The 24,556-nt window shown below is 55.8% G+C and overlaps 10 protein-coding genes across 10 annotated transcripts; 5 read left to right on the top strand and 5 right to left on the bottom strand.

The window, feature by feature from the left end:
* Window positions 1-1,593: 1,593 nt before the first annotated feature.
* F5144DRAFT_592360 (uncharacterized protein) lies at window positions 1,594-2,484 on the top strand (the record flags this gene model as incomplete). The annotated part of the gene is made up of 2 exons (XM_066790359.1): window positions 1,594-2,323; window positions 2,435-2,484. 2 exons carry the CDS (start codon window positions 1,594-1,596, stop codon window positions 2,482-2,484), a joined length of 780 nt encoding a protein of 259 aa, XP_066642464.1.
* A 205-nt stretch (window positions 2,485-2,689) lies between these two features.
* Window positions 2,690-5,420, top strand: F5144DRAFT_215078 (uncharacterized protein). Its single transcript, XM_066783084.1, has one exon. It carries the CDS (start codon window positions 2,928-2,930, stop codon window positions 5,259-5,261), a length of 2,334 nt encoding a protein of 777 aa, XP_066642463.1. The 5' UTR covers window positions 2,690-2,927; the 3' UTR covers window positions 5,262-5,420.
* A 280-nt stretch (window positions 5,421-5,700) lies between these two features.
* F5144DRAFT_592358 (uncharacterized protein) lies at window positions 5,701-7,504 on the top strand (the record flags this gene model as incomplete). The annotated part of the gene is made up of 4 exons (XM_066790358.1): window positions 5,701-6,075; window positions 6,367-6,429; window positions 6,609-6,735; window positions 6,801-7,504. The coding sequence occupies 4 exons, from the start codon at window positions 5,701-5,703 to the stop codon at window positions 7,502-7,504; spliced, it is 1,269 nt and encodes a 422-aa protein (XP_066642462.1).
* Window positions 7,505-7,805: 301 nt separating this feature from the next.
* Window positions 7,806-8,371, bottom strand: F5144DRAFT_490827 (uncharacterized protein; the record flags this gene model as incomplete). The annotated part of the gene is made up of 2 exons (XM_066785821.1): window positions 7,806-7,977; window positions 8,040-8,371. 2 exons carry the CDS (start codon window positions 8,369-8,371, stop codon window positions 7,806-7,808), a joined length of 504 nt encoding a protein of 167 aa, XP_066642461.1.
* Window positions 8,372-8,838: 467 nt separating this feature from the next.
* F5144DRAFT_629356 (ferritin-like domain-containing protein) lies at window positions 8,839-9,990 on the bottom strand (the record flags this gene model as incomplete). The annotated part of the gene is made up of 1 exon (XM_066792376.1): window positions 8,839-9,990. One exon carries the CDS (start codon window positions 9,988-9,990, stop codon window positions 8,839-8,841), a length of 1,152 nt encoding a protein of 383 aa, XP_066642460.1.
* Window positions 9,991-10,357: 367 nt separating this feature from the next.
* On the top strand, window positions 10,358-12,427 carry F5144DRAFT_531908 (cytochrome P450; the record flags this gene model as incomplete). Its single annotated transcript, XM_066786953.1, has 4 exons — window positions 10,358-10,532; window positions 10,621-11,042; window positions 11,148-12,150; window positions 12,207-12,427. Exons 2-4 carry the CDS (start codon window positions 10,692-10,694, stop codon window positions 12,425-12,427), a joined length of 1,575 nt encoding a protein of 524 aa, XP_066642459.1. The 5' UTR covers window positions 10,358-10,532; window positions 10,621-10,691.
* Window positions 12,428-12,772: 345 nt separating this feature from the next.
* Window positions 12,773-14,074, top strand: F5144DRAFT_490612 (uncharacterized protein; the record flags this gene model as incomplete). The annotated part of the gene is made up of 4 exons (XM_066785806.1): window positions 12,773-13,125; window positions 13,184-13,236; window positions 13,291-13,375; window positions 13,450-14,074. The coding sequence occupies 4 exons, from the start codon at window positions 12,773-12,775 to the stop codon at window positions 14,072-14,074; spliced, it is 1,116 nt and encodes a 371-aa protein (XP_066642458.1).
* Window positions 14,075-14,257: 183 nt separating this feature from the next.
* F5144DRAFT_620447 (mannosyltransferase putative-domain-containing protein) lies at window positions 14,258-16,943 on the bottom strand (the record flags this gene model as incomplete). The annotated part of the gene is made up of 3 exons (XM_066792021.1): window positions 14,258-15,556; window positions 15,933-16,086; window positions 16,822-16,943. The coding sequence occupies 3 exons, from the start codon at window positions 16,941-16,943 to the stop codon at window positions 14,258-14,260; spliced, it is 1,575 nt and encodes a 524-aa protein (XP_066642457.1).
* Window positions 16,944-18,318: 1,375 nt separating this feature from the next.
* F5144DRAFT_490165 (uncharacterized protein) lies at window positions 18,319-19,679 on the bottom strand (the record flags this gene model as incomplete). The annotated part of the gene is made up of 4 exons (XM_066785778.1): window positions 18,319-19,080; window positions 19,131-19,343; window positions 19,396-19,503; window positions 19,650-19,679. 4 exons carry the CDS (start codon window positions 19,677-19,679, stop codon window positions 18,319-18,321), a joined length of 1,113 nt encoding a protein of 370 aa, XP_066642456.1.
* A 1,808-nt stretch (window positions 19,680-21,487) lies between these two features.
* F5144DRAFT_214994 (uncharacterized protein) lies at window positions 21,488-22,935 on the bottom strand. Its single transcript, XM_066783083.1, has 2 exons — window positions 22,446-22,935; window positions 21,488-22,387 (listed from the first exon to the last, which is right to left on the bottom strand). Exons 1-2 carry the CDS (start codon window positions 22,795-22,797, stop codon window positions 21,528-21,530), a joined length of 1,212 nt encoding a protein of 403 aa, XP_066642455.1. The 5' UTR covers window positions 22,798-22,935; the 3' UTR covers window positions 21,488-21,527.
* Between the last annotated feature and the right edge of the window lie 1,621 nt (window positions 22,936-24,556).

Genomic DNA, 24,556 nt, shown 5'->3' with positions numbered 1-24,556 from the left:
CGGGATGAGGTTTGACGGGTTTGCCGGCGGAGGGCGGAATCAGCCCGAACCAACCACGGCTCGGCGACCTCCTCTCCTGCATGGCCGTTGCAGCACACAACGGTCCCAGTTTGGCGAGGGCCACTTGACTTCCTTCCGTGGGCCAAACCAGGTTTTGGGGGCCGCAAGCTGCCCCGCGACGAGAGAGGAAGGTGTCGCCGATGGCGTTCAGCCCCAATGCGGCTTGCACTGGCAAGAGTGGGTTCCAACCCGGGCTTTCTTTATCTGTGTGGAAGTGAAAATAGAGCTCAAAATGAGAGGCTTCGGAGTTGGAATGCAAGGGCACCTGTGAACGCCGAACCTGCAGTGGACGAGTTTTTCAGGTGCGGGTGGCTCTTTCTATTTTTGGCGACCTTGAACTCCCGCGGTGGGGTGATTAATTCCAGGGGTCACACCCACCCAGCCCCTTCTTGATTCAGGTCTTTACCAGCTTTCATTTCAACCCGGAACCATCAGGAGAAATTGTCTGTCAGTTGTCTTCAATCAACGATGGAGACATGTGTCTGCAGCAAGAGCCTATGTAATTCGGCCAATCCTGGAACTTTCCACGTCCACGCCGTGAACGCACCTCGGTGAAGTCTGGTTGAACACTTTCTTTTCTGGATTCGACTCGACCGGAGTGGGAGTGGCGCACGGGACGACCCCCCCGATTTGGAGCACCGCGGAGGCAATTCCAATGGAAGTAATTCTCGGCATTAGGCGCGTCAGAACTGGCCCGACACGGTTTTCGTGCCATTTATCCACCCAATCGTCGAGACGGTCTCCTTGGCTCACTTGCCGGAGTTTGTTATCTTGTCTCGGCCACCTTGCCAGAATATTACAATGCGACGCCTGTTATTCCTTCAGCCGGGCGGCTTTGGGCAATTGGGTGACTGGGGTGACTGAAAACTTGTTCTTTCTCTACCGCATTGCTGGGATAGCATTTCTAACGGGCAAGCCTCGCAGCTTGATGGGGCAATAAATTCGTGGCCCCGGGCCCGGAATTCGCGCTACCTTGGTTTCCAAAAATTGATTCGTGTGTCTCACCGAACTGAGGGAGGTTGCCCAGCTCCAAGAATCCGGTCCAGCGCGACGTCAATCCATCGGTCCAGAAGCTTGTCTCCCTTGACATCCACACAAGGCTTAGCGTACCGCACAACGTGCTGCCTCCAGGCCCGCCACCCAGGATTTCTCACCATGCCCCGAGTCTCACTGGACGCCGACACCGTTGACGTCGCACTGGCAACGCAATACTGCCCCCATCTGAGGTGCGTTGCATAAACCGCTGCAGCATCCAAGAACTCTCTTTTCGCCGTTATCCGGTTGCCAAGCGGACACTACGACGCATCTTGTTCTTTTAAACTGTCTTCTGACCCGGAAATACATGCCTGATCGAGAACCGTGAACTTGTCTGGGGCTGATCGGCTCATAAGAACCCCGGGCTGACGTGAACCCTCACTCCACTCCCTCCACGGCTCAATTTAAACGCGGCTCACCCGAAACCCAGCATCGGACAAGCTGACTCCTCGTTTGACGCCGACTCAACCTCCAACATTGGTCCCTCGTTCGCTCGCCATGGAACTGCTTACGCTTTTCCTTCTTTCAACGGCCCTGGTGCCTGTCTCCAGTTCCCCGGCGCGCCGCGCAGACAGAAGCGAACCCTTCCACTTGGCAATATCAACCACCGTCACAGGCGGGTCACCAGCCGGCCATGGACCATCGACGCCGACAGTGGCGCCGGCGATAGAGCTGAGAGCCGGCAACGGCGCGGCGGTGGAGCCGGTTCTTGACCGCCGCGAAGCCCTCAACATTGGTGACCCTAATGCGTCGCCAGCGGACACAGTTATTCTCCACCCATGGCCCGGCCAAGCATGCACGACGACGCTGTCCGAGACGTTCGGATATCCGTGCTCCTGGGACGGAACGTCGACCATGTACCCTTCCACCACGGTCCTGTATCAACAAATAAACTGCAACGGGTGCAGCAGCGTCTATGTTTCCAGAGACTACTATTATTGCCCCAACCAGAGCATCAACGCGACATTGAGGGCGGGGATCCCAAGCACGTACTGGAGCACCATATGCCAACAATCCGCCGGGGTCGCGAAGCGCACCGAGGTGGACGCGCCCGCCACCACGACCCCCAGCGCCGAATCCGGAGCCAAGGCGGTGCGTAGTCCGGAGGACGGTGTTCACCCCGCGGCATGCCCGACCACGCTGGTCGTTCAGCCGGTGCGCTCCGCTGGCAAAACGGCAACGACCTATGCGAGCTTCACGACAACTACGTCGACTGTCAACTGCGGTGGTTGCTCCCTCGTGGTCAGCACTGCGCTGGCGGGCTACGGGCCGCCGGGGACGTTTGAGACGACCACCACGCTCCCTGTTGGCGCTGTCACGACCTATGCATGTGAATGAGGGAGGGTGGGTCGGGTTAAAAAAGGGGCGGTCGAAATCCTTTTCCTGTAGATTCGAGGTGTTGGGAAGTTGTTAGATGATTGGGACACCCAGGTGAAGTTCTCGCAAGGGCGCTGGGCATGGTTTCTTTTGGCCAAGGTAGCTAATTTCTGAAAGGATGACAAAATATGGAAAGCATCTAGGACATGTGGTTTGTAGGTGCATTGGCGTGAACTGTTTGGAAGCATCGTGACCGTGATGGTGATGTGATGTGGTTGCAGGTTGAACAAACTCCGTCCGAGGATTCACCGCCTCGCTTGTTTACCGTTCCTTTGCATCCACGCTTCCTTGGATTCGACCAACCCCAGTGAGAGAACCCCACTCTCGAGTCGCCACAAGAACTAATTCCTTGGGCGTCAATGGTTCAACGCGTCGACCCACACATGCGACAAGCCTTAATTCAACTTCAATTCGACGCTGCGCAACGCCTCTGCGCCGCATAAAGTTTGTCCGGGATGGAGAGACACAGTAGGGGTGGCGACTTCTATAGACCACCCCCGACATCACCTAGGGGCCATCCTAAGAAGAAATTACGTCGAGAGGGACCTCCGAGATGGCAGGACGACACCGAGTGGGCGCGCCGGCCACGCTCAGTGTCGCCCCAGGCTGACCGGTTCCGTGGTGATGATGATGCCCGCGAGTCCAAACCGCTCCACCTGGGTGGGTATCTGATCGAGTCTGATTTGAATATCCGCGGTAAATCCCACATGCCGCCTGAATCTGAGACGGGATCCGACAACGACCCCGACTCCAACTCACTGGGAAACCTCGAGAGGACCTTCGTATCCACCGCCCAGAGCATCTTCGCCCATGTGCAGAACATCAAGTCTATCGCGACTAACAGCGGCTATTCACCCACGCACCCCATCCCGCGCGCGGTGCTGAGGATCCAGGAGCAGTTGGACCGGCTGAACGATGTCTACGACGCCATCGGCGATGAGGTTGACCGCATGGTGGGCGAGCTGGACCAGTCCGCAGAACGGGAAGAGTCGTTGCGCAAAGAGCTGGATGATTGCAAAACGACCAACTTCAAGCTTACTTGCGGTAAGAAGGATCTAAGCGAGGAGGTCCGCGATTTGAAATCGGCAGCGGCTGAGACGGAGGTGGAGTTGCGCCGGCTGAAGAGCGATAAGGAGGATCGTGAAGCGGAACACGCACGACTCGAAGCCAGTGTGTGCGAGCTGCAGGAGGAGCGCAGGAAGACGGGCGCTGAGAAGCTCTGGTTAGAAGATACCGTCCGCAAACGGGATTTGAGCTTCGAGAAGGCCTCGGCAGACAACCGCAGGATGGAGAGCTTGGTTAAAGAAAGGGACGAGGAAGTGGAAGGGTTGAAGTCTAACAACCTGGGACTCCAAAGCTTGGTGCAACAGCGAGAGGCTGAAGCTGAAGCGGCCAGAGCCGAAAGTTTGCGACTACAGGGCCTTATACGCACAAAGGACGCTCAGATAGCGTCGCTGGCTGCGGCACCCATCACACCGCTGTCACCACGAGCGCCGTCGGGGCAGTTTTTCTACTCAGCAGGCCCAGCCCTGACGACAGCCCCACGGGATCACGCCCTTCCTCCTCGCACAAGCTCCCCGCTTCCATACATTAAACAGGAAGCACCGGACTCCACACCGCCGGGAGTTACCCAAGTTCCGCCCGTCTTGCCAGCCGAGAAGTCACAGGCTTTGATACAACCTCTCTCCCATCTCGGGGCCGGTGCCGCAGACGTCCTTGGCAGGCTATTTGATATCGACCAGGCCACCCCCTATGACAACCCGCTCCTAACGCGCTTCCTTAACCACCTTGGCGCCGCCCCAGAAGCTTCCTCCATCACCATCACACAATCAACAACAACCCAATTCTGGACCCTCAGCGACCCGTGGACAACACACTCCCCGCCACAACCCAACCTCCGCGGCTCCCTCGAAGAGCAGTTCACGCACCTCTGCCTGCTCTTCCCCGACCCCGACCCCGACTTCGATTCCGATTATGACGACGTTCATGAAGACAACAACAACGACAGCGACAACGAAAACGACAACGACACCCCCAACCCCTTCACAGTCCACCTCCTAACCTCCCTCCTCACAGCCCTCACCAAAGCCGATTACTCCACCTCACCCCGCGCCGCTTGGGCATTCCTGCAAGCCATGTCCGTCCCCCCTCCCCTCCTTCCTCGCCCACCCCCCGTTCCCGCTTCCGCTTTTCCTTCTACTTCTACCCCCCCTCCGACGACGGCAACACAGACCGCTCTATTACGCATGATGCTCGCCGAGCTGTGCCGCGCGCTAGCAGCAGCCCTCCAGATGACTCCTGGTCCCATGGCCGCGCCGCTGTGGTGGCGGCAACGGCAACAGCAACTCGATGGGATTGAGTGCCAGGTTTCGCCGGTTCCTCGGCTGGCGGGTTTGCTGCGGGACGTGGATCGGTTTGTGGCGGCGGACGGGGGGTTGCGTGCGCTGAGGGATGGGTTGGGGGGGTGTGGGGATGGGTTTTGTTCGTTCCCTTATAGTGATGGGCAGAGTGGGGAGAGGGAGAAGGAGGTGGGGTTGCTTCACTGCGGCGGCGGGAGCAGCAGCTTCTTGATGATTGATTTTGGGGAGAGGAGTTTGAGGGTGGTGGAGTGTCGTTTGGCGGGGATGAGGCCGAATGCGGCTGAGCCGAGGAAATTAGATCTTATTGTTGTGAGGGAGGGTCATGGGGAAAATGATGGTGCGGTGGTGGAAGAGGAGTTGTTTAGGCTCGCCGCGGCACCGCGGGATGTGGCGGCGTTTTGGGTCAAGTATGCTATGGGCGATGATTGATTTCAGCGGTTAGAGAGGGCATATTGTGGGACTGTCTGATGTGATTATAGCGGTCTATGACATCTTTCCTTGTAGTAAACAACAAACGCTGCCATCTGCTGCTGTTGTTGTGTTAATAGTCACGTACCTCGATGAATAAGCATAAATTCATTCAATCACCTCGAAAGAAACCAGTTCCCAAATTAGGTTTGTTCAGGTAGTGTGAACAGACTCAAAATTCCTTGCGGACGGAACTCTCCATCCTTCCTTCCGTCCCTTCTCGACCCTCTTCCAAGCTCTTCACATGCCTGAGCACAGGCCAAAATTTGTTACATTTGTGGCAGTTCAATTTCGAGCGAGCGACTTGCCTTTCCACCACACCCCAAAACCACAAGACTGGTTCGCGATCTTTGCCACCAACCCGCTCAATTAATCGACGGCTGCATAGGAAATCGCCAAGATGACAGTCAACGCTAGCAATAACAGCGGCGCTCGCCCGTTTATTGACGATGACCTCGAGCCATCGCGACGAGAGTGCATCCACGACGACGAGAAACTCTGCAAATGGAACCTCAATCGCCTCGTGTCGAGCTTCCCGCTGGAGATTCGATCGTCTACCATCTGCAAGGGCTCCGGCCTGTTTACCAGCGCCGCAATTCCCGAGGGCCACGAGATTTACCACGTCCTCCCCACCATGGATAATATTACTGCCGACAACCCTTCTTTTTGCTCCTATTGCCTGAAGAATACGCAGGAAGTTCTAGGCGGCCCTTCCAAAGCCAATGAAGAAACAAAAGCCTGCTCGAGATGCAAGGTTGCCAGGTACTGTTCAAAGGTACGTTTCGGCCGGCCCCTGAACCCTCGTAAACAAGAGCCAACCATGGGGGTTACCAGGAATGCCAAAAGTTGGCTTGGTCTATGTACCACAAAGATGAATGCAAAATACTTCAGAAGACGCCAAATATGACCGCCCAAACGCTATTCACCCACCGCCTGGTGTTCTATCAACCACGCCGCTTCCTCTCGCACGAATTGATGCGCAGCGTCTCGTGCCTCGAGAACCACTTCCATGAATACAGCAAGGACCCCGAGCGTTCTCAAGTTATGTACGATATTGCGTCGGCAGTTTGTGAGGCAGCTGGGAAAAAAGTACAGATTGTGGTTCCGTGGCGGCTCCTCCCAACGGTACGTTTAATCTTGAATCGCGAGTGGTGACCAAGTCTGACCTGGAAACAGATGCGTATCAACTGCGTACCGGTCGTCACTGCATCGTCGAAGAAGCCCGTCGGATACGCGTTTGATGTGGCCACAGCCATGATCAACCACTCCTGCGACCCAAACGCGTTTGTCTATTTCGAAAAGAACCAGCTTCGTGTTCGCTCGATTAAACCGATTGCCGCTGGGGAAGAAATCACCATTTGCTATGTCGATCCGGCTCTCACCTTGACTGCACGCAAGGCTTTCCTCCAGCACGAGTACTTCTTCGACTGCTCCTGTAAGTCGTCGCGTGACCCCTATTTTCCCCTCATCCTCATAGGTCGCTAACCGGGAGTCAAACAGGCAATCGATGCAAAGCCGAACGTAAAGAGTGCTCATCCCTACTCGGAGGGACCGAAAAGCTCTCGACCCTCCCACAATACCAGCAGGATATCGTCCAGCTCATCGGCGCTGCCGTCAAAGCCGCCAAATACCCCGGCGTTTTCCCCGATTATGAAGACCCTGCCGCCATCGAAACTAGGCTACGCACAATTACCGTAAACGCATTCCCCCCCGGCAAGAGCTGGCCGGAACACATGGAACCACTACCCTCTGCTCGCCTTTCGCTGGCCATGCTGTATCTCGGAAAAGGCCAGCCCGTCCCCGCCCTGCGTAACGCTCTCAAGGCGCAACTTCTTAGTAGCCGGAGGAGAGGGCGCGAGTGGGTCAACGACATGATGGACGTCATTACCATTCTTATTGTCGCAGCGAGCCTGCCGCCGGACTCGTCCGCGTTCATGGACAAGAAATTCCCCCCGTCCAGTGATATCCACAACGTGACGGTCGGGTATTTTATCGCGGCTGCTGATCAGGCCAGTGGTGTGTTCGGCGCGGAGGCGGAGTATGCCAAGGGGATTTCGCACATGACGAATGTCATGGCTAAGCAAAAGGGACCGCCTATGCCGGGAAGCAAGGAGTTTATCGAGGCGTTTGTCTCGGCACAGCGCAAGCTGCTGGAATGGGCAGGAATTCCGGAAGAGAATGCGGTCGTTATTCGTGGGATGTGACTACAGTAACGAGACAGACAGCCGCAAGCGGAGGTCTTTGCAATCATTGATTTCATGAAATTCTGAAGACACAATGGCATGGGCATGATAATACTGGATTTGTTACATCCGCAGGACCTGTTTGTGTAGTATGTCTGGCTATAATCACAGGTATTGATCGTCATCAACAGCATCTAGCTGATCCCATTCATGGAAACTCAAGGGTGTTCAATTCATGGTTTACCAAATATAGGTTGCTACAAGTTGTCATTGATCCCTGGGAAGGCGTCAGCAGTGGTAACTCGGTAATAGATGAAGTATTTTAATTGACTGGAACCCAGTTCCGTGCAGTTAAGCTTAACAAGGCCTGAGCACTGGGTTGTTGTTGTCGTCGTTGTGGTGCAGGTAGACGAGACATTGGACTTGGCGCTTGTCGATGACGACTTGGCGCGCGGTTTTGAACAGCCGTGAGCGGTCGTAGCGGTAGGGGTGGCCTTGGGTGTCGCCGAGTTTGAACAGGTGGACGAGGCAGCGGTGGGCGTTGGCGTTGACGCACAGTTCGAAGAGGTCGTGCGCGGTCTCGTCCATCAGGCGACGGCCGTTTGGGGAGGTCATGGCTTGTTCGCGGGGTTCAAACTCGCCTAGGTCGAGAGCCTCCTGGAGGAGGTTGGGGCGGTCGGCCGTGATGGCTTGATGGATTGGGTTGTCTGGGTCTTTGAAGGGAATGTTCTTAATCTTGTAGCGCATGGATTCCTGCAAGACCAGTTTGGAGATGGCCTTGCTCGTCCTGCCAAGCTCGAGCAAATCCTCTTCAGAAATGCTTTGCGAGCCGACAAGCGGGCGGACGACTTCGGCGCATGCGAGCGGATGCTCTTTAGGAGAAGACATGGCGACAATGGTTGGATCAAGGACCGGCTTTTAAACAGGTTGTGGCGAGTTTGGGATCTGGGAAGGGGGTTCAAGCGCGGCAGAGGGAGAACTAGTTTTATACGTAAGAGAAGACGTCTAGGAATTGTTTTTCTCGGAGGAAACAACCACGAATATTCTACCATTGTATTACTATTATTACTATTATTATTACGGCTCTAAAAGTCTTGTATTGAGCGCACTAGTCGCTGTACGCCGAGAAACAATCGCTTTGTCGACCCAGGATCCCGCCTTGGGTTGTTTTCCAACCCCCCCCCCCCCCTTTTTCCAGCAAACAAGGCGCCTCCTCGCCACCGACACGACAATGGCCTTCACGATTACACCACAACGAACCCCAAAGACACAGCCAGCGCTTGAAGCCAAAAACAAAAACATAGGCGTGTATGCCGAAAACCACACCAGCTTGGGCAGCGGTCTCCCAAATCACCTCAGTTTGCCGTTCCCCCGGCTCCCCGCACCAGCGCAGGTCCCAACTCCACCGGCTGCTCCAAGATGACCGCAGGCCCGGCCACGACAGACTCCATGACGGGCGCGCCGGGCTGGTCTGCAATCAAAGCAACAATGACGCCCTTGGTCTCAAAGGCGGCCGGGATGGTGACCGTGATCGGGCGCTCTGGGAAGCCCTTGGTGTCGATGGGGACGCTGATGTTGTTGACGCAGTGGGTGAAGACGGCATAGTACTGTGTGTCGGGGTCAAACACGGGCTGGTTGTCGGCCTCGGTGAAGGCCAGAGTGATGGTTGCGCCGGGCGCAAGGCTCTTTGTATCGGGGGTCGCGAACAAGGCTGGTAGACGCTGGAGGGGATATGGATACTCGGGGTTTTCGGGCGGGCAGCTGCCGGGGACAACGAGACCATGGGTGCTGTAGAGGATCTGGTTGGCGTACGGAAATACGGTGTCCGCCGGCCCTGCAAAGGGGTTCATCTTCCAAATGTCGATCAAAACCCAAGCCTCATGCCGAGCTTCGGTTTGCGAGATGCCCGCAATTAAGCCCTGGTTCCACTCGTTTTCGGCCATTTGAACGAGTCCAGTCAGGAATGCCATGCTTGATATCTCGATCACGGTCATGAAAGTGAGATAGGACAAGGGGTCCGTGAGTGGAAACATGTATTCGCAGGGCCCTGGCTTGATCGATGTCGGCGAGATTTGGTTCTGGAAGATGCGGAGATGGCCAGCCTCGTTGTTGCGAATCTCCAACAGGCGATGGCGCGTGTTGTCGGGCATGCCTATCTTCTTGAAGTCCTCGTCAGTGAAGCGCTCGATGCCTTGCTGATAAAAGTCGAAGATGATCCATTCGGCTGCCAGGAGGTTTTGCCACACGAAGTCGTCTTCGCCGGGTGGGCCATCCTCGGTTGGGAAGATGGGATCCCTGATGTTGCTAGGGAAAGGTCTCTCGGTACCCCAGTAGCTGCTGTAGAGGTCCGACTGGCCTGGAATGGGGCCATATTCCGGGTCTGCCAACTTCTGTGCTTCACCAGAGTAGTTCGAGGGGACCCTGAGGGGCAAGAAAGATGGGTCGACGAGCGAAAAGAGCGCTATGAGCCAGATGAGAAGGGCGTAATGGCTATTCGCTGGTGACATCTTGAAAGAGTGATAAATATAACGGAAGATGAAAGGGTAAATATTAAGGGGGATTGAAGGATCTGGATGTTCGGTGGGTGTTTGTCGAAAGGAGAGAAGAGGAGGGTTAAATAGGTAATCTTAATCGGGTGTCTGGGTAGGTCTTTCCTCAAGCTCTTTCTTAGTGCTACGGTGCGGTGGTGGTCAGGAAAGTACGATTTCCCTTCTAAATCCAAAACTCAATGGGTCGAAGGTTTTCTTTTCCCTTTTAATAGCTCCTTCCCCGGACAATTGACGACGCAGGAAACACTCACTCTCTCGTGTCAGCACTGCCCTATCTTTGGTACCTACCAATTGGCCACAGAAGGCAACGCCCAACCAGAACTAAGCCCAGGCACCTGCTTCACCCACAAAAATGGAGGTCTTGCCCGGTGTTGAGGTCGTTTCCCGGCTTACTTCAGTCGATCAAGCCGCCCCCAGGGATCTGTGATGCGCCGCCGCTCAATACCTTCTACCACTCAATTTTTAGCCCGGGCGCGGTTATTCCCTCCAAGTCGGCCAACGTAAGTCTCGTTTCCATCTGTCCGTTCAGCGGGGGCAAAGTTAAAGCCCGGCGAAGATGTGCATGCATGCGCTGACGACTGACCAAAGTCCTGTCAGGTTCCCTGCTTCTCTGTGCCTCTCTACGAACCGATAGGACTTGTGACACCGCCGTCGGAACGATGTTCTTGGCCATCTTCGCAGTAACCTGGCTGTCCATTTGGATATTTCTCCGCTTCTACCGCTATCCAACCTCGCCGAGGCGCCTCAGGCCGGAAGCGTTAGCCCGTCTAGGATGTCGTCCGGCTCCGAGGATGCGCAAGAAAGGCTTCCTAGGCTTTGGCTGGTTACTTGAGGGTCTCAGGGCAAACCGAAACGATAGAGGGCCCCAGCATGTGATCGAGGCCATCGACAGTGAGATGGGGAAGCACGTGCACACCGTCCTTGTGCCCATGTCTGGATACAACCTTCTCGTATCCCGGGATCCTGAGAATATCCAAACCGTTCTCGCTAAAACGGCCTCTGACTGGGACGTCAGCGAATACCGCACTGCCAGCTGGAAACCAATGCTCGGTCAAGGAATTTTCACATCGCGCGGCGACGACTAGAAGCACTCTCGTGCCCTTGTTCGGCCGCAGTTTGCCATGGACCAGATCAACGACTTGGATTTGTACGAGCGCCATGTCCAGGCCCTCTTTGCCGCCATCGACCGGCACCACGACGATTCCAGCACTGATGGGTGGACACATGCTTTTGATTTGCAGCCACTGTTCTACCACCTAACTCTCGACGTCATGTCCGAGATGCTCTACGGTTACTCGGTACACTCCCAGGATCCCTCAGAACGCATGGAGCTTCCCGAACTTCCCGGGCATGCGCCTCCAGACCGCGAGACTATCGGGATGCACATGGACGCCGGGAAAGCCTGGATCGAGACGCGCGGCGCGTTGTGGAAATACCGTTGGTTGTTGCCGGTCAAGCAGTTCAATAAACACTGCGCAGCCATCCACAAGTACGCCGAGTGGTTTGTGCAACTTCGTCTCGCGCAGGGAGACAAGTACTTGGCAGGGCTACAGCACCAGAGCGCTACCGATCGCTACGTCCTCCTCCACGAGCTCGCCAAGGTGACGTCGGATCCGGTAGAGTTGCGCAGCCAAACTCTGAATGTCCTCAGCGCCGGCCGGGATACGACCGCTGCACTTCTCGGCTGGATCATTTATTTCCTAGCTCGCCATCCCGACGTCTGGAAAGCGCTCCGCCATGAAGTACATTCCAATTTCGGTCCGTACTGGCCGGGGCGGCCGAGCGGCATCGGGTTCAGGGAGGTTCGCGACTCCTTGCCGTACATGAACGCCGTAATAAACGAGACCCTCCGCATGGCGCCCGTTGTGCCTCTGAACGACCGTATCTCGCTCCGCGACACAGTCCTTCCACGTGGGGGCGGCGACACTGGGGGTCATCCCATATTTGTTCCCAAAGGGACCCAGATCTTGATCCCGACGTACGCCCTAGGCCAGCGGCCGGATCTATGGGATTCTGACCCGGACCAGTTTAGACCGGACAGATGGAGAGAGAACGGAAAACGCAAGTTTGGCTTCGAGTTTGTGCCTTTTGGGGGAGGAGTTCGGCAGTGCCTAGGACGTAAGCAAAGCCACTTCTAGCAATAGTGAATGTCTCAGTCACTGACCGAATCACAGAGCAACTGGCGCGAATCAAGGCCGCCTATATCATCATCCGAATAATGCAGCGGTACGACTGCGTTGAGAACGCCGAGTCGCCACCGGACGCACCCATACGATTTCACCACACCATCGAGAACAGGAGTGGCAGTGGCGTTCAAGTCAGGCTTCACAAGTCGAAGATATTCCAAAGCACGGGGAGCAACAAGCGTAAGCCAGGTAGGAGACGTCAGACATGAGGAAGCACAGTATAGACGACAGGGATTGCGAGATATCGTTTGAGGAAATACTACCTTGTCAACACCGGATAGCCAGCGCAGCAGTTTAGCGTCTCTTTATCGACATAAATGCAATCAGAATCCTTCCCTTCCCTTGTTCGTTCGCAGCTTACGCTCTCTTGTGTCAAGACCCCGCAGTATCGCGTCGCGTGCTCTCCACCTCACCCCTGAAATCTTGAGTCAGCAATGTTACGACGGAGTGGAATCGTGGTACAAAAGTCCGAGGCCCCCGCCTCACCGTCCCTCACCGTGTCACCGCCCTGCATTGCACACAAAGTAGGACAAAGTCAGCCACGAGAGACAACCATGTTGGTCAAGACGGAGAGCAACAAGACCCTCCAGGGGCACAAACTCCTCGTCATCGCCCCCTGGCCTGCCCCTGATGGGTTCGTCGAGAAGCTAGCCTCCGCATTCCCCGATTTGCAGGTCGTGTACCATGTGCAGCGCTGGACCTCGACGCCGCTCCCACTGATCACCCTCCCGGCCGGGACATGGGATGATGTGACCATTTTGATGACGTTCAGTACCCTGCCGACTCCAGAAGAGGCTCCTAAGTTGCAATACGTGCAGCTGATGAGTGCGGGGGTAAACCATGTGCTCGACAAGCCCATGTTCAAGGATACCAAGGCGGCGTTTTGCACCGCTAATGGCGTGCACGGGTGGGTTGGCTAAAGAGGGGGACGGAGATAAGGGATTGGTTGCTGACGCTATCCGTAGACCGCAGATATCGGAATGGATTATCAGCACTTACCTCGCGTTTGAGCGTCACCGTACAGTTGCCCCCTCAGTTACTACATATCCCGTGTCTGCTAACTCCCATTCAGTCCCGCAATACCTCGAACGCCAGAAACAAGGCTGCTGGGACACCAGCGGCATGGAAACCATTGAAGACTCCGCCAACAAAACCATGTACGTACACCCCCCCCCCCGCCGCCGACTCCTCTCCATCACCATCCCACTAACACCCCCACCCCCTCCTCCAGAGGCATCCTCGGCTACGGCAGCATCGGGCGCCAAACCGCGCGCGTCGCCACGGCGCTCGGCATGCGCGTGCACGCGTACACGCTCCACGCACGCCCGACCCCCGACTCCCGCCGCGACCGCTCCTGGGCCCCGCCCGGCCTGGGCGACCCCGACGGCACGCTGCCGGCGAAATGGTTCTCGGGCGCTGAGACCCAGGATCTGCATGCCTTCCTGGGGTCGGGGCTGGATTTGTTGGTGGTGGCGGCGCCGTTGACGGGACGGTCGAGGGCGTTGGTGGGGAGGGCGGAGTTTGCTGTTCTGGGGGGTGTTGGGGAGGGGGAGGGGAAGAAGGGGAGGACGTTCGTGGCGAATGTGGCGCGGGGGGAGGTGGTGGATACGGAGGCGTTGGTGGAGGCGTTGGAGGGGGGGTTGGTCAGGGGGGCGGCGCTGGATGTCACGGATCCGGAGCCGTTGCCGGAGGGGCATGTGTTGTGGGGGATGCGGAATGTGATTGTGACGCCGCATGTGTCGGGGGCGTCGACGAGGTATTTTGAGAGGGTGTTGAGGATTTTGGAGGGGAATTTGGAGAGGCTGGGGAGGGGGGAGGCGTTGGTGAATTTGGTGGATCGGGAGAGGGGGTATTAGACAGACGGTCAAGGGGGATAGGTGTAGGAGGAGGGTGTGGGTGGGCGTATAACGTTGTGTATGTTGTTGTACAGCAGTCCCTCCTAGAGTATTACTCACGTTGCTTCATTCCTTTCACATCACAGTCGGAGAACCCTGGAATTCACCATACAGTAAAGTAACAACACTACCCGTCGGTCACCCCTACTCATAAACCCTCTCCCAAATCCTCCTCATCTCCTTACACACTCCCGCCCACCACTTCACCATCCCCGGCTGGCAGTACACTCGTATCGACGCCTCCCACCACAGCTTCTCAACATCCCGCCCCGTTCTAGCCACAATCCAGTCCGAATCCCCCCACATCCGCAACGTCTCCCCATCGTCCCCCTCCGCTTGCATGCCCACGCTCGCGTCCAGCAGGCGTGTAAAGTCGGGCTTGATGCCGTTGTGGTGGAAGAACATGAATCGGGAGGTGTCCGGGGTGATGGTTAGGTTGCCGCTGGTGGAGAGGAAGGTTGAGTTGGTGAGGTAGGTTGCTATTGCTGGGTCGGGTGTGGTTCTTGGTGTTTTGGGAGGGTGGTTCAGGTTGCTGGTTGTCTTGGGGGAGGGCGTGTTGTCAGCGGTTGCCTTTTCGACGGCGGCCATCACTGCCCGGTAATCCTCCGCTGGGTCCATCTGCTGCATGAACATGCCCCTCCATTTCTTTCCCTTGGCTGTTCGACCGTGTGCCTGTGGCAGGGTCTTGACATCCCAGTATCCTTTCTTGACCCCCACGCATGGTCTCATCCACTCCGTCGGTGGGTTGTAGATCCCCTTTTCCCGCAGCGCGTCCAACACCAACGCGGCCTGGAAGAATGTTTCCTTGTCCCCCTCCCCCGGGCCGTGTTGCGTCAACATGGTATAGTACCGCGCCGGCCCGTTGTAGTTGTAGTATACCGCGAGAAGCAAGGTGTCAGCATGCCGCGCTTTGTTGTAGACCATGACGCCGCTTTCTGAGGTAGCCCGGGACGTGAGGGGTGGCACCTCGACGTCGCCTGCTATCTTGTAAAATAAGCTCGAGGCAGTAGACGCCCAGAAATCAGGCCAGGTGATGAAGCCCGCGGAGGTAAACGGCTCGACGCCTTTCTCGAAGATGGAATCGGGATTGAGGGCGGGGAAGCAATCGGCATCGAGGAAAAGGACGTTTTGGAAGGTCGAGGCGACAAGGGCAATGGATTTCCACTGGAAGCGCTGAAATCTGATGGTGATGAACGGGTATAGCTTTGTCCATATGTCGCTGGTGTAAAGGCAGGTCGCGTTGTGAAGGGGCATTTCGTGGGCACAGAGGAAATCCACCCATGGTGCCGTCGAATCGAGTACGATCTGTATCGGGAGCTGCGACCCTGTTTGTCGCGTGAGGAGGACGAGGGAGACGGCTTGCCCAAAGTTGGAAGCACCGGCGGTCGTGACAATGCCAGTAGTGCCAACTTCGTAGGGAAGATGGCGCGCAAACTCGGGCAGCTGCTTAATGAAGGCAGCATGGGACTGGCGGAACTTTGCTTCTGTCTTGGTCGTTAGCCGAAGTAACTCAGGCCTCGGGGAGTCGATGTCGGGTCGCCAGTTACGACCAGTCGCCGCCCCTTTGACAGCGACTGGAGGCACATTGACGTAGGTCGTCGTCAGTCGCGTGAAGAACTCGATCCACCAATCGGTCGGCTCATGATGGCTTGGTCGGTGACCGGGCGCACCGAGGATGGTAGGCACAATAGGTCGGGTTAATTCTGCAGGAGGTCGGCTGTGATTGCGGTGGTTAATGTGGATGAAGACCAAAGTAAGAAGGGGAACGAGAATGAGGTATTTCGCTCCCCTCCTAAGAGAAGGGCTCATTGGCAATGACTGCGTGGTTTGGAGTCCTGTCAACGGCTATCGAGTATTGACTCCAGATGTCCTCCAGCTGGTCTGTCCTGCCGTGGTCATAAAATGTAATCGGGGAAGTCGGGTGCGCGATCTCATGGCAAGTGATGAAGTTGGAGTCGGTTGGAACGAGATCGCTGTGAAACCAGACTCAAAAGTAACTGGCAGAGAGGTTTTAGGGAATCTAGCTTGTGCCAGCTCTCACAAAGCCAAGTAGAGAACGGACGGAATTCATGATTCTTTTGCCCGACGGCGTAGCACAGCACCGGTTGTGTGTAACTTTTGAGTACTTTCGAAAGTGGTGAGGGATGAGATGAAATAGGCTCTCTATCCCGCTTTTACATTCCACTGGGAAAATGAAGGGGGTAAACCAAGTCCACTGTTTACAGTTTGCCGTTTTCGCTGGCTTTTGGATGGTAAAAGTGACTTGAATTCTAGCAACACCAGACCGCATCCGGTTCAGTTGTGAACGCTACCATCAACCATTAATACCATAGCTACCGCCAACAAATTATTGTATTTATTGTGAGATCTGTCCTGTTTTGTGGGTAAGCTTTTGGTGATGTCAATTCACTGCCCTTTATTGCCTTGCCCCTTTTCCTTGGCTTCAAAGATGGGACGAGTTGTGAGCCTAGCCACATGGCCTTTCGGACTTAGATACCTGTTATCAGCGGCCTTGCAAATTCATGCGACACCTTCCACAAACCAATGGCCGGTTGGCCAAGCTCCAGGCCGCCACACCTTGCTCACCGAAGGATAGAGGTCGGCTGACAGACTCAAGTTAGTCATTCTGGTTTTTAAGCTAGGTCTTCAGAGCAACCAACTATGCAAAGAAGAATATAAGAGAAACAAAAGACCAAATTAGTACCTACATACTACTCTTGGCAAGATAGCCGGCAGTGGCAGGGCGGTGGTGTGAGGCACAGCTGATGTCGACACGCGCCCTCTCTCCTGTCAAATCGTGGCGGTGCTCCAACCTCTGCTCCGGTACCATGTGTGCAGCACATGTTTGGATTGTTGGTAACTTCCCGCCAATGGCAGAATGATCTTCCCATCTCGCTAACGCAGGTACGAAAACGTGAAAAGCGTTTTGTCTCAGCCTCGGCTGCTTCCTTCGGATAGGGCATCCCACTCAGCTGAGCACCCTAAACGAGTGCGAGCCAGCCTTGAATTTTTCGATGTTTGCAGCCGACAGCCTTATTCAATTCTAGGACTATTTTGGCCACGGGATGAGAAAAGCCTTGTCATACCTGTGAGATTAAATGTTGTGTGAGGCCACCGCTAAGCTCAGCCAGGAAACCAAAATGAGATCGGGCTGGTTTTTTCGGCTACCTACATGTAGGCTTTGTAGGACTAAATCCAGACACCGCCTGCATGTTCCTTTCTAGTCATGAGTGTCTCTGTTTTTGCTTGACCGAGATCGGTGAAACCATCTGTGGCACATCGGCCGCAGACCGGTGACCATGGCGATGGCAACTCGGAGAGCATGACTCAAGCAGGTCTGAAGCTTCTCTGCCCCCCCCAAAAGTATAAAGCCAGCACGTCTCCCATCTCTTCTGAACTCTGGCAATTGTCCTTTATCCTCTCTCCAAAGCTCTGAATCTTCAGATTCCAAACTCCAAACCAGATCCAACACATCAACAAAAACCAAACTCACTTCAAAACAACACGAACACACCCAACCCCAAAAACACCGCGCAACCCTTCGAAAGGCCGTACGATGTGCCACAAATACACAGACTACTACCAATGCGGCCACCCCCGCCGCACCCGCCTCCTATCCTGCGACCGCTCCTACAGCCACTTCATACTCAGCGAGCGGGGCCACACCTACGAGGGCGAGTGTGACCGGTGTGTGAGAAAGGCGAGACTGGTGGAGCTATGGCACTATGATCGTGGCTACTCGTACCGGTATCGGTATTATTCGAGGGAGAAGACTGTTTGGTAGGGAGGATCGAAGACAGGAGAGGGGAGGAGAGGGGAGGGGAGGGATCGGATGTGGGATGGGGGTTGGGAGATTTAGGTCTGGGGCTTTAGTTAGTTCTTTTGTGATTTCCGCTCTTGGTATTGCTTTTTTGGCGGCTTGATTTGGGGCCGTTGGTATTTCTTTTTAGTGATAGATGATAGAACGGGGATGGCGGGTTACAGTTTGGCTTTAAGCTTGACGGCACATCTTAGGAGAACGGACGGAGTCAGGAGAGAGCATGTTTTGGTTTACACGGAGGATATGTCAAGTGGGGGAAGGGGTCAACATCTCAATAGACAATAGATGGCTTAAACTTCCGGTAACAACTGGTCACTACGTGTCCCACGACACACTGCCCTTGTAAATATTTGCTTTCGGCGTATTGTTCAACCTATTTCTTGTTTTACCACAGGCCATTCTGCCTAATCGCTGGACTGGGGAGCAGCGGCGAGATTACCGGTTCACTGTTCGGCCTCGGCCGTGTGACTGTGTTCGTCCGTGAAGGTATCCCAATATCGACAAAATCCCAATCATCGCTCTTCGTTTGGCGGTTCCACGGTATTGCCACCTTCAAGTCCTTCTTGGCCTTTTCCACATCGTGATCCGTTCCTCTTGACGACACCGAGTTTCCACGGAGCCGGAGCAGCGGCTCTTCTAGCAGGCCACTAATTGTAGTACGCGAAGGCGGCCTGATTGTGCCCCGGCGAATCTCTTTCCAGTTCAAGGCCAAGAATATTCCAGCAACCCACAACCCCTGGAGCGGAAGCATTATCGCAACCACAACGCGGAATCCTAATGGGGTAGGCAACTCCGGATGAGTTAGTTTCCAGCCAAGGCTAATCGTCCCTGGTAGCCATGTGACGAGCAACGATCCCGCCAACATGAGGCCGGTCCATAAATATTGGTCCTCGGCTCTAGCATGCCACGACATATTCCTCACGGAAAGCCCCTTGGGCGGTGGCGGTGTAGGGGCCGGCCGGGGACAAGCGGCAAAGGCACTATGGAGCCAAATGTCTGTCGCCAAAGTTGACGGCATATATGTGGGTGATGGATAGGTGACAGGGCGAGGACGGCCACTTGCTTTCGCTTCAGCGCATTGTGCGCCGAAAAAGACACCCCCAGAACTCGGAGAAAGGGGCCAGTCGCTAAGTGAGAGAACCGAGTCCTTGCAAGGTGTCAATGTGGGCCTTTACCTAGAGGATGTGAACTACTTACTCTGGATGTGACTGCGTTTCTTGTGACAGGGCCTGTTGAGCTCATTGAGCACCGAGCAGAAAGAGAGCGTTGCCACTTCTCAGTGTTGTAACGGGTTCTCCTAATAATGCGTACGACTGCCCCAAGGTATATGATAAGTGAGGCGCCAATGCACCCCCAGACGGGGATGTAAACCTGCAGCATCTCCTGCCCAGGAACCTCCCAGCACCAACCCTAGAGGATGGTGAGAAAAGACCTAATCCACTGTTCAATAGAGTAGACATACCTCAATATCGCTATGCGGTGCAGCATCATTTGGTCTCTTCACATGCAAGTGCGTGAGTGCAAGAGCCAGCGGCCCCCCGTAACAGACAACGCAGTATGCCCAACCCAACTGTCGAAGTCGGACTTGTCTTGAGCCTCTACTTAAGGTGAGTAGCATGTGGATTGCCAGTGCTAGGGACCACAAAGGGCATGACAACGCAAACCTGGTTTGGGATGGTTAGCGTGGAGTGTAATGGGGCCGAGAGTAACACTTACACATCTAGCAGAAAGTGTTGACTTAGACATAAGGGGCTTGATACCCCCTGCCGGACACCGTCGCTGCCGACAATACACGCGATGCAACCCAGTATACTGCTAATAGACGTAAAGACTAGGAACGTGTTGGGCCCCGTCCGGATACGCGCCATGAATGCATATGAGCCGAAGACTAAGCAGATTGGAAAGAAGCAAATCAACCCTGCCACCCTTCCGAGGAGTCCTAGGAGTTCCACCTCCTGATGTGAGGTAGGGGTATCCATGACGAAAAAGGAAGGGGTATCAAGACAAGAACGCTGCAATAAGGGGAAGGACAGAAAAAGGAGAGAATACAATCGCAGGGGTCCTCAAGGCATCCTGGCCGTTCGTCAACCGTGGAAAGGAGACCGGATGAGAGAATGAACGAAAGGCATGTATGTACAAGAGGAAATTGATGGCGAGCCGAGGTAACAAATGAGCTGGAGGAGAAACTGAGCGACAGCAACAAGTTTTAACACACCTGATGCTGACCATCTCGATCTCGCCTCCCTGGCCGGACAACACATGCCCTCAGCAGATGGAGTCAGTGTTGCTGTCATACCTAAACTTGGGGTTCCATCGAAGTCCTTGGGGCATGCAGAACTCCAAAAGTCAAGCTGCCATCAGCCACTGACGTAGCACTAAGCCCGCCGCATGCAGGTGATGGCGGCACAACAGATTGGCCGCATCTGGCTTGATGATTTCTTGGCGAGTCGGAGTGTTTTCACCCCCTACAAAATGCGTCGGTCTGCGGCGCTCAGGGGCGTAAGCAGCCGGCTCGGCGCCGAGAATATCCCCTAACCGTGATCGCCAAAGCCTGATTTGACTTCGCTTGAGCTATCAATAGATTCTTGCACTGCAACCTTCCAGGTCCCACATCGTTGCTCCCAGCTCCAAAGTTCCTCCTCCGATATCAGGTGCTGCATATATCATAACTTAACCCCACTAGGACAACAATGGGAAATCGCCGAGAAGCCGACATTTTGCAACAGGGAACACTCGGATTGCCGCTGACCACAATCCGGACCTCGGTTCGACATACTCGCCAACTTTGGGGCACCTCAGGGCTCGCTTGCGGTCATCAACGAGAACGGTGAAGCCGGAAAAGGCCATCGAGATAAAAATGAAACTGAACTCGACCAGATAAGTGGAGTTAGGCTGAGCGAAAGTCCACCGAGAAAGGGAAAGTGAGTTGAGGATAAAGCCAAAGTCAGAAAAGCCAGGTCTATCTAGGAAACTGTTGTAAGGTGCTGAACCATTGAGCTTAACGTTGGAGTAATTGTGTTCATTTAGCTGTTGGACAATCTCGTTCCGTTTCCGCAGTCAGAGTGTCCGTCTTTTCATTATCCTACACCCAGAGGGCGGTGAGGTATAATTAATGTGTACATACAATACACTGAGCGCAGCCACATTTGAGGAATCGAGCCGCCTGCCTCCGCGATACGCCTGTAACAACAGCCTCATCTTGTGGTTGACTTGGACGGAAAGGAGATGGATTTGAAGACTCCGAATTGGTATGTTGAACTGGCTTATACGCCTGACGGCCTCGAGGTACTGGCAGCAACGTAAGACTGAAAGAATTTCCTGCAGAGACAGCCAGACGAAACCACCGTCATCGAATAACTACTCCCTGTGTGAAGTAGATTGGAGAAAGAAAGCCGGACTATCAAACAACTCTTCGCAAAACTACACGGGATCCAGAGTACCTGACCCAGCAGCGCCGAATCCCAAAATAAACCCCACTGACATGCAAGGAAAGAAACCAATGAACGAGTTCTAGGGAAGCCGTCCGTTTCCCAGTCCCATCCCTAGCCGAGCTAAACCAAATCATGATCTCGTCAACCCACCCCGTCAAAACCATTACACAAACTCCGTCCCCGTCACCCTCACAAACTCCCCCACAGTATGCAACCACAACTTCCGCACCAGATCCTCATCCCTCAACTGCTGCACCGCCTCCTCCACCTTCACACTCTGCGGCTCCGCATCAAAACTCACCGAATACACCCCACCCCCCACCTGCCCATCACTCCCCCTCGCAACCGCAACCCCCTCCCCTTCCACCAACCCCACCCCCGCCGTCACCGACACATTACTACTCGCACTCCCCATCCTCCCACTCCCATCCACCACCGGCAGCAACGGGCCCCAGCCACACCTCGCCGGAAACCGCCCACTCGTCGCCACAAACAACTGCCTCTCGCCCGCCTCCGCCACCGGCACGGTCACCATCGGCCCGACCACCCTATTCAGCACGACCTGCACCAAACCCACCGCCGACGCCGCGCGCACCTCGCGCCCCGCGTGCGAGCGCACGAAGCCGGGGAAGGCGTGCACGAAGCTGACGTCGGGGGCCTCGAGGGCGAGGGATTCGAGGGCGAGCGTCATCATGGAGGAGGTGTGCGCGCGGAGTTGGAGGAGGTGCGCCGGGTTGGGTTTGGGTTTGTTGGTGGTGTTGTTGGGGGAGGTGGGGGGGGAGGGTTTGGTGATTTTGGTGGTTTCTTTGGTGGTGGTGGTGCCTTTGGTGATGCGGGGGGGGAGGGCGAGGGAGCGCCCCTGGAGGTCGCCGACGCAGACGGGGCCTTCTTTGGTGCCGCCGAAGACGGAGACGACGCGCCGGAGGGAGGGGGCTTTTTGCAGGAGGGGGAGGAGGTTGGCGATGAGGCGGATCCGGGCGTAGTAGGTTACTGCCGTGGGGTAGTAGAGGTTTTCAGGGGTGTCTGGGTTGGTGTGTCAGTTCACGTCCTGGTCCATCCTTCTCCTCGGGGCGGGTAGTACCTTTGCCTGTCACCATGGTGCCGGTTGTGAGAAAGAGCAGGTTGATGAGTTCCTCATGGCTCTTGATGTCGTGGCAGACGGCGTCCACGTTTTGCAACAGGGAGAGGTCGGCTTGGATGAAGTGATACTGGCCCTCGGGGTTGATGGTCGTGAGTTCCTTGATGATGCGCACAGCGGCCCGGTCCGACCGGCCGACGAAGTAGATACGGGGCTCGACGGCGTGCTTGGCGAACAATTTCATGGTGGCCTCGCCAATACCGCTAGTGCCGCCGACGAACACAGCAACCATGCCCGCGGGGAGAGACTCCGCGATCCGGGCGTTGGAAGTCCGCATCTGCTCGAGAGTAACCATCTTGGCTGTGGATCGTAGTCGGTGCTACGCTGTGAACGGGGAATCGAGATGGTCTGACAAAGGGAGATTGGTCCAGACGGCAGCAACGAGTCACACACGGTAAGGAGAAGGAAAGAGGGCAAAGACGGGAAGGAGAGGAGGGATCTGGGATGACAGAAAAGCCCGGAGGGCTTCGGAGGCTTGCGCCGTGATCAACATGACCGGATACATATGCATGCATAGGATATACAAGTAACTCCTGTCAAACTGCAAGATGCACCGGAAGACGGGGAAACCCTACCGTGCAGGAGGGACTTGTGCTGCTTGTGCACGGCTCGCGGCCGCGGGCCGACGGTTTTCGGCGGAACCCTGCTCGGCGGGGAGCACAAAAGGAGGCAAGTGACCTGGATGAGATGCAGGCCCGTGAAGGTGCTCGAAACAAGCTACCGATCTTTGCTGTTTGTGTCAGCCGTTGGCATGCCCGTTTAGCCCCCAGGTTGCCGCTGTCTGCAGAACGGCATCAGATGGATCGACGGCACCTTTCCCGGTCTGGACACTGGTTGCTGCGCCTTCCCGAGATCCCCAAAGCTTCGATCTAGATCCGCTCTGCGGAACACCATCGATTGGCTGCAGCCCTGGGGGGGCTGCCTTTGAGGAACCCTCCGACAAGTCCCGGGCTCTGGGTCGACGCTGACTCAAGCCACTGCAATTTTGACAGCGTGCTTGGGCTGTTTTCGGGGGCCAAAAACGAAGACTAAGGGCGAGAGCAAAACCTCCGATAAGCCAGTTACCCCTCTAGCGGCACTGGCTAACATCGTCATCGGCATCGGCATGTCTCACTGAAAAAGGGGGGATATGGAGAACTGCCCCTCTATAAATACCAGGGAGTGGGAAATATCTGTCTCGAGTCTGGTCGCAGCCCTGGTCTGCCCAGCGCGACGACCCAACAGTCAGAAACACAAGCAGTGTTGGTCATCATGGGACCAAGGGACCCCATTCCGATCGAGACAGGAAGGGTCACACAGACAGCAACACACTGATGCTGTTGTGTGACGCTTCACCGCCCGACTCCGACTGGATCGAGAACGCACGATCAACTTCGACACAGTGTTAGCGTCAACTATCGAGCCTCTCATATGCTCCGAGACCCCGACGGCCCTGAACGCCTGAAAGCCGGGAAATGGGATCCCCAAGAAGCACACTGTGGCGGCTGCCGGCGCGGGTGGTTGTGGGCGAGCTTAGTGAGTTGGTAGGGCTGTTGCCGCAAGGATCTGCACGCCAAGCTCGCTAAAGGGACGCACTATTCGTCAAACGACCAAAGATCACCGCGGTCCCGCCGGCAATCGCCGTATTTGTCTCGAACCTCCAACGGGCTCCAGAGGCGAGTCAGTCGACCCCCACGGCGACACGGGAGGGGGATCAGAGGGATCTCAATAGTCGAATGCAAGTTCGCAGATCTCGTCAAGATTGCTGTCTCAGCTCGCTCGGTTGGTCGACTGGCATTTTCAAGAGGGAAAGGAATAGCGCCCGGGTGCCTCCCCCGGCCCGCCCCCCTGAACGGCTCGGAGTTAAAGTGGGTCATCCCCCGGGAGTCCGGAGTTTCTCAGCGGAGTGGGCCGCCGTCTACCCCGGCACCCCCGGCAACATCGTACGGCCAAGCCGCTTCGGAATGGACAATGACAGGCCTCTCTCAGAGGCTTCTCAGTAGTGAGTCCAACGTCGATGACGTGCGTTCCCCAGGTCTCGGGTACCCACTCTCGCTCAGGGTTCCCCGGTCTTA

The sequence above is a fragment of the Chaetomium tenue genome (genome assembly GCF_020726465.1).
Source record: "Chaetomium tenue strain MPI-SDFR-AT-0079 chromosome Unknown F5144scaffold_4, whole genome shotgun sequence".
Taxonomy (NCBI): Eukaryota; Fungi; Ascomycota; class Sordariomycetes; order Sordariales; family Chaetomiaceae; genus Chaetomium; species Chaetomium tenue.
This window is presented reverse-complemented; position numbering and strand designations above follow the sequence as displayed.

Excerpts from the sequence above, each read along its gene's own strand:
- F5144DRAFT_215078 (XM_066783084.1), top strand. The coding sequence starts at position 2,928 with ATGGAGAGACACAGTAGGGGTGGCGACTTCTATAGACCACCCCCGACA.
- F5144DRAFT_214994 (XM_066783083.1), bottom strand. The coding sequence starts at position 22,797 with ATGGTTACTCTCGAGCAGATGCGGACTTCCAACGCCCGGATCGCGGAG. Across the intron at positions 22,388-22,445 it reads CACCATGGTGACAGGCAAAG|ACACCCCTGAAAACCTCTAC; the intron begins GTACTACCCGCC and ends ACACCAACCCAG.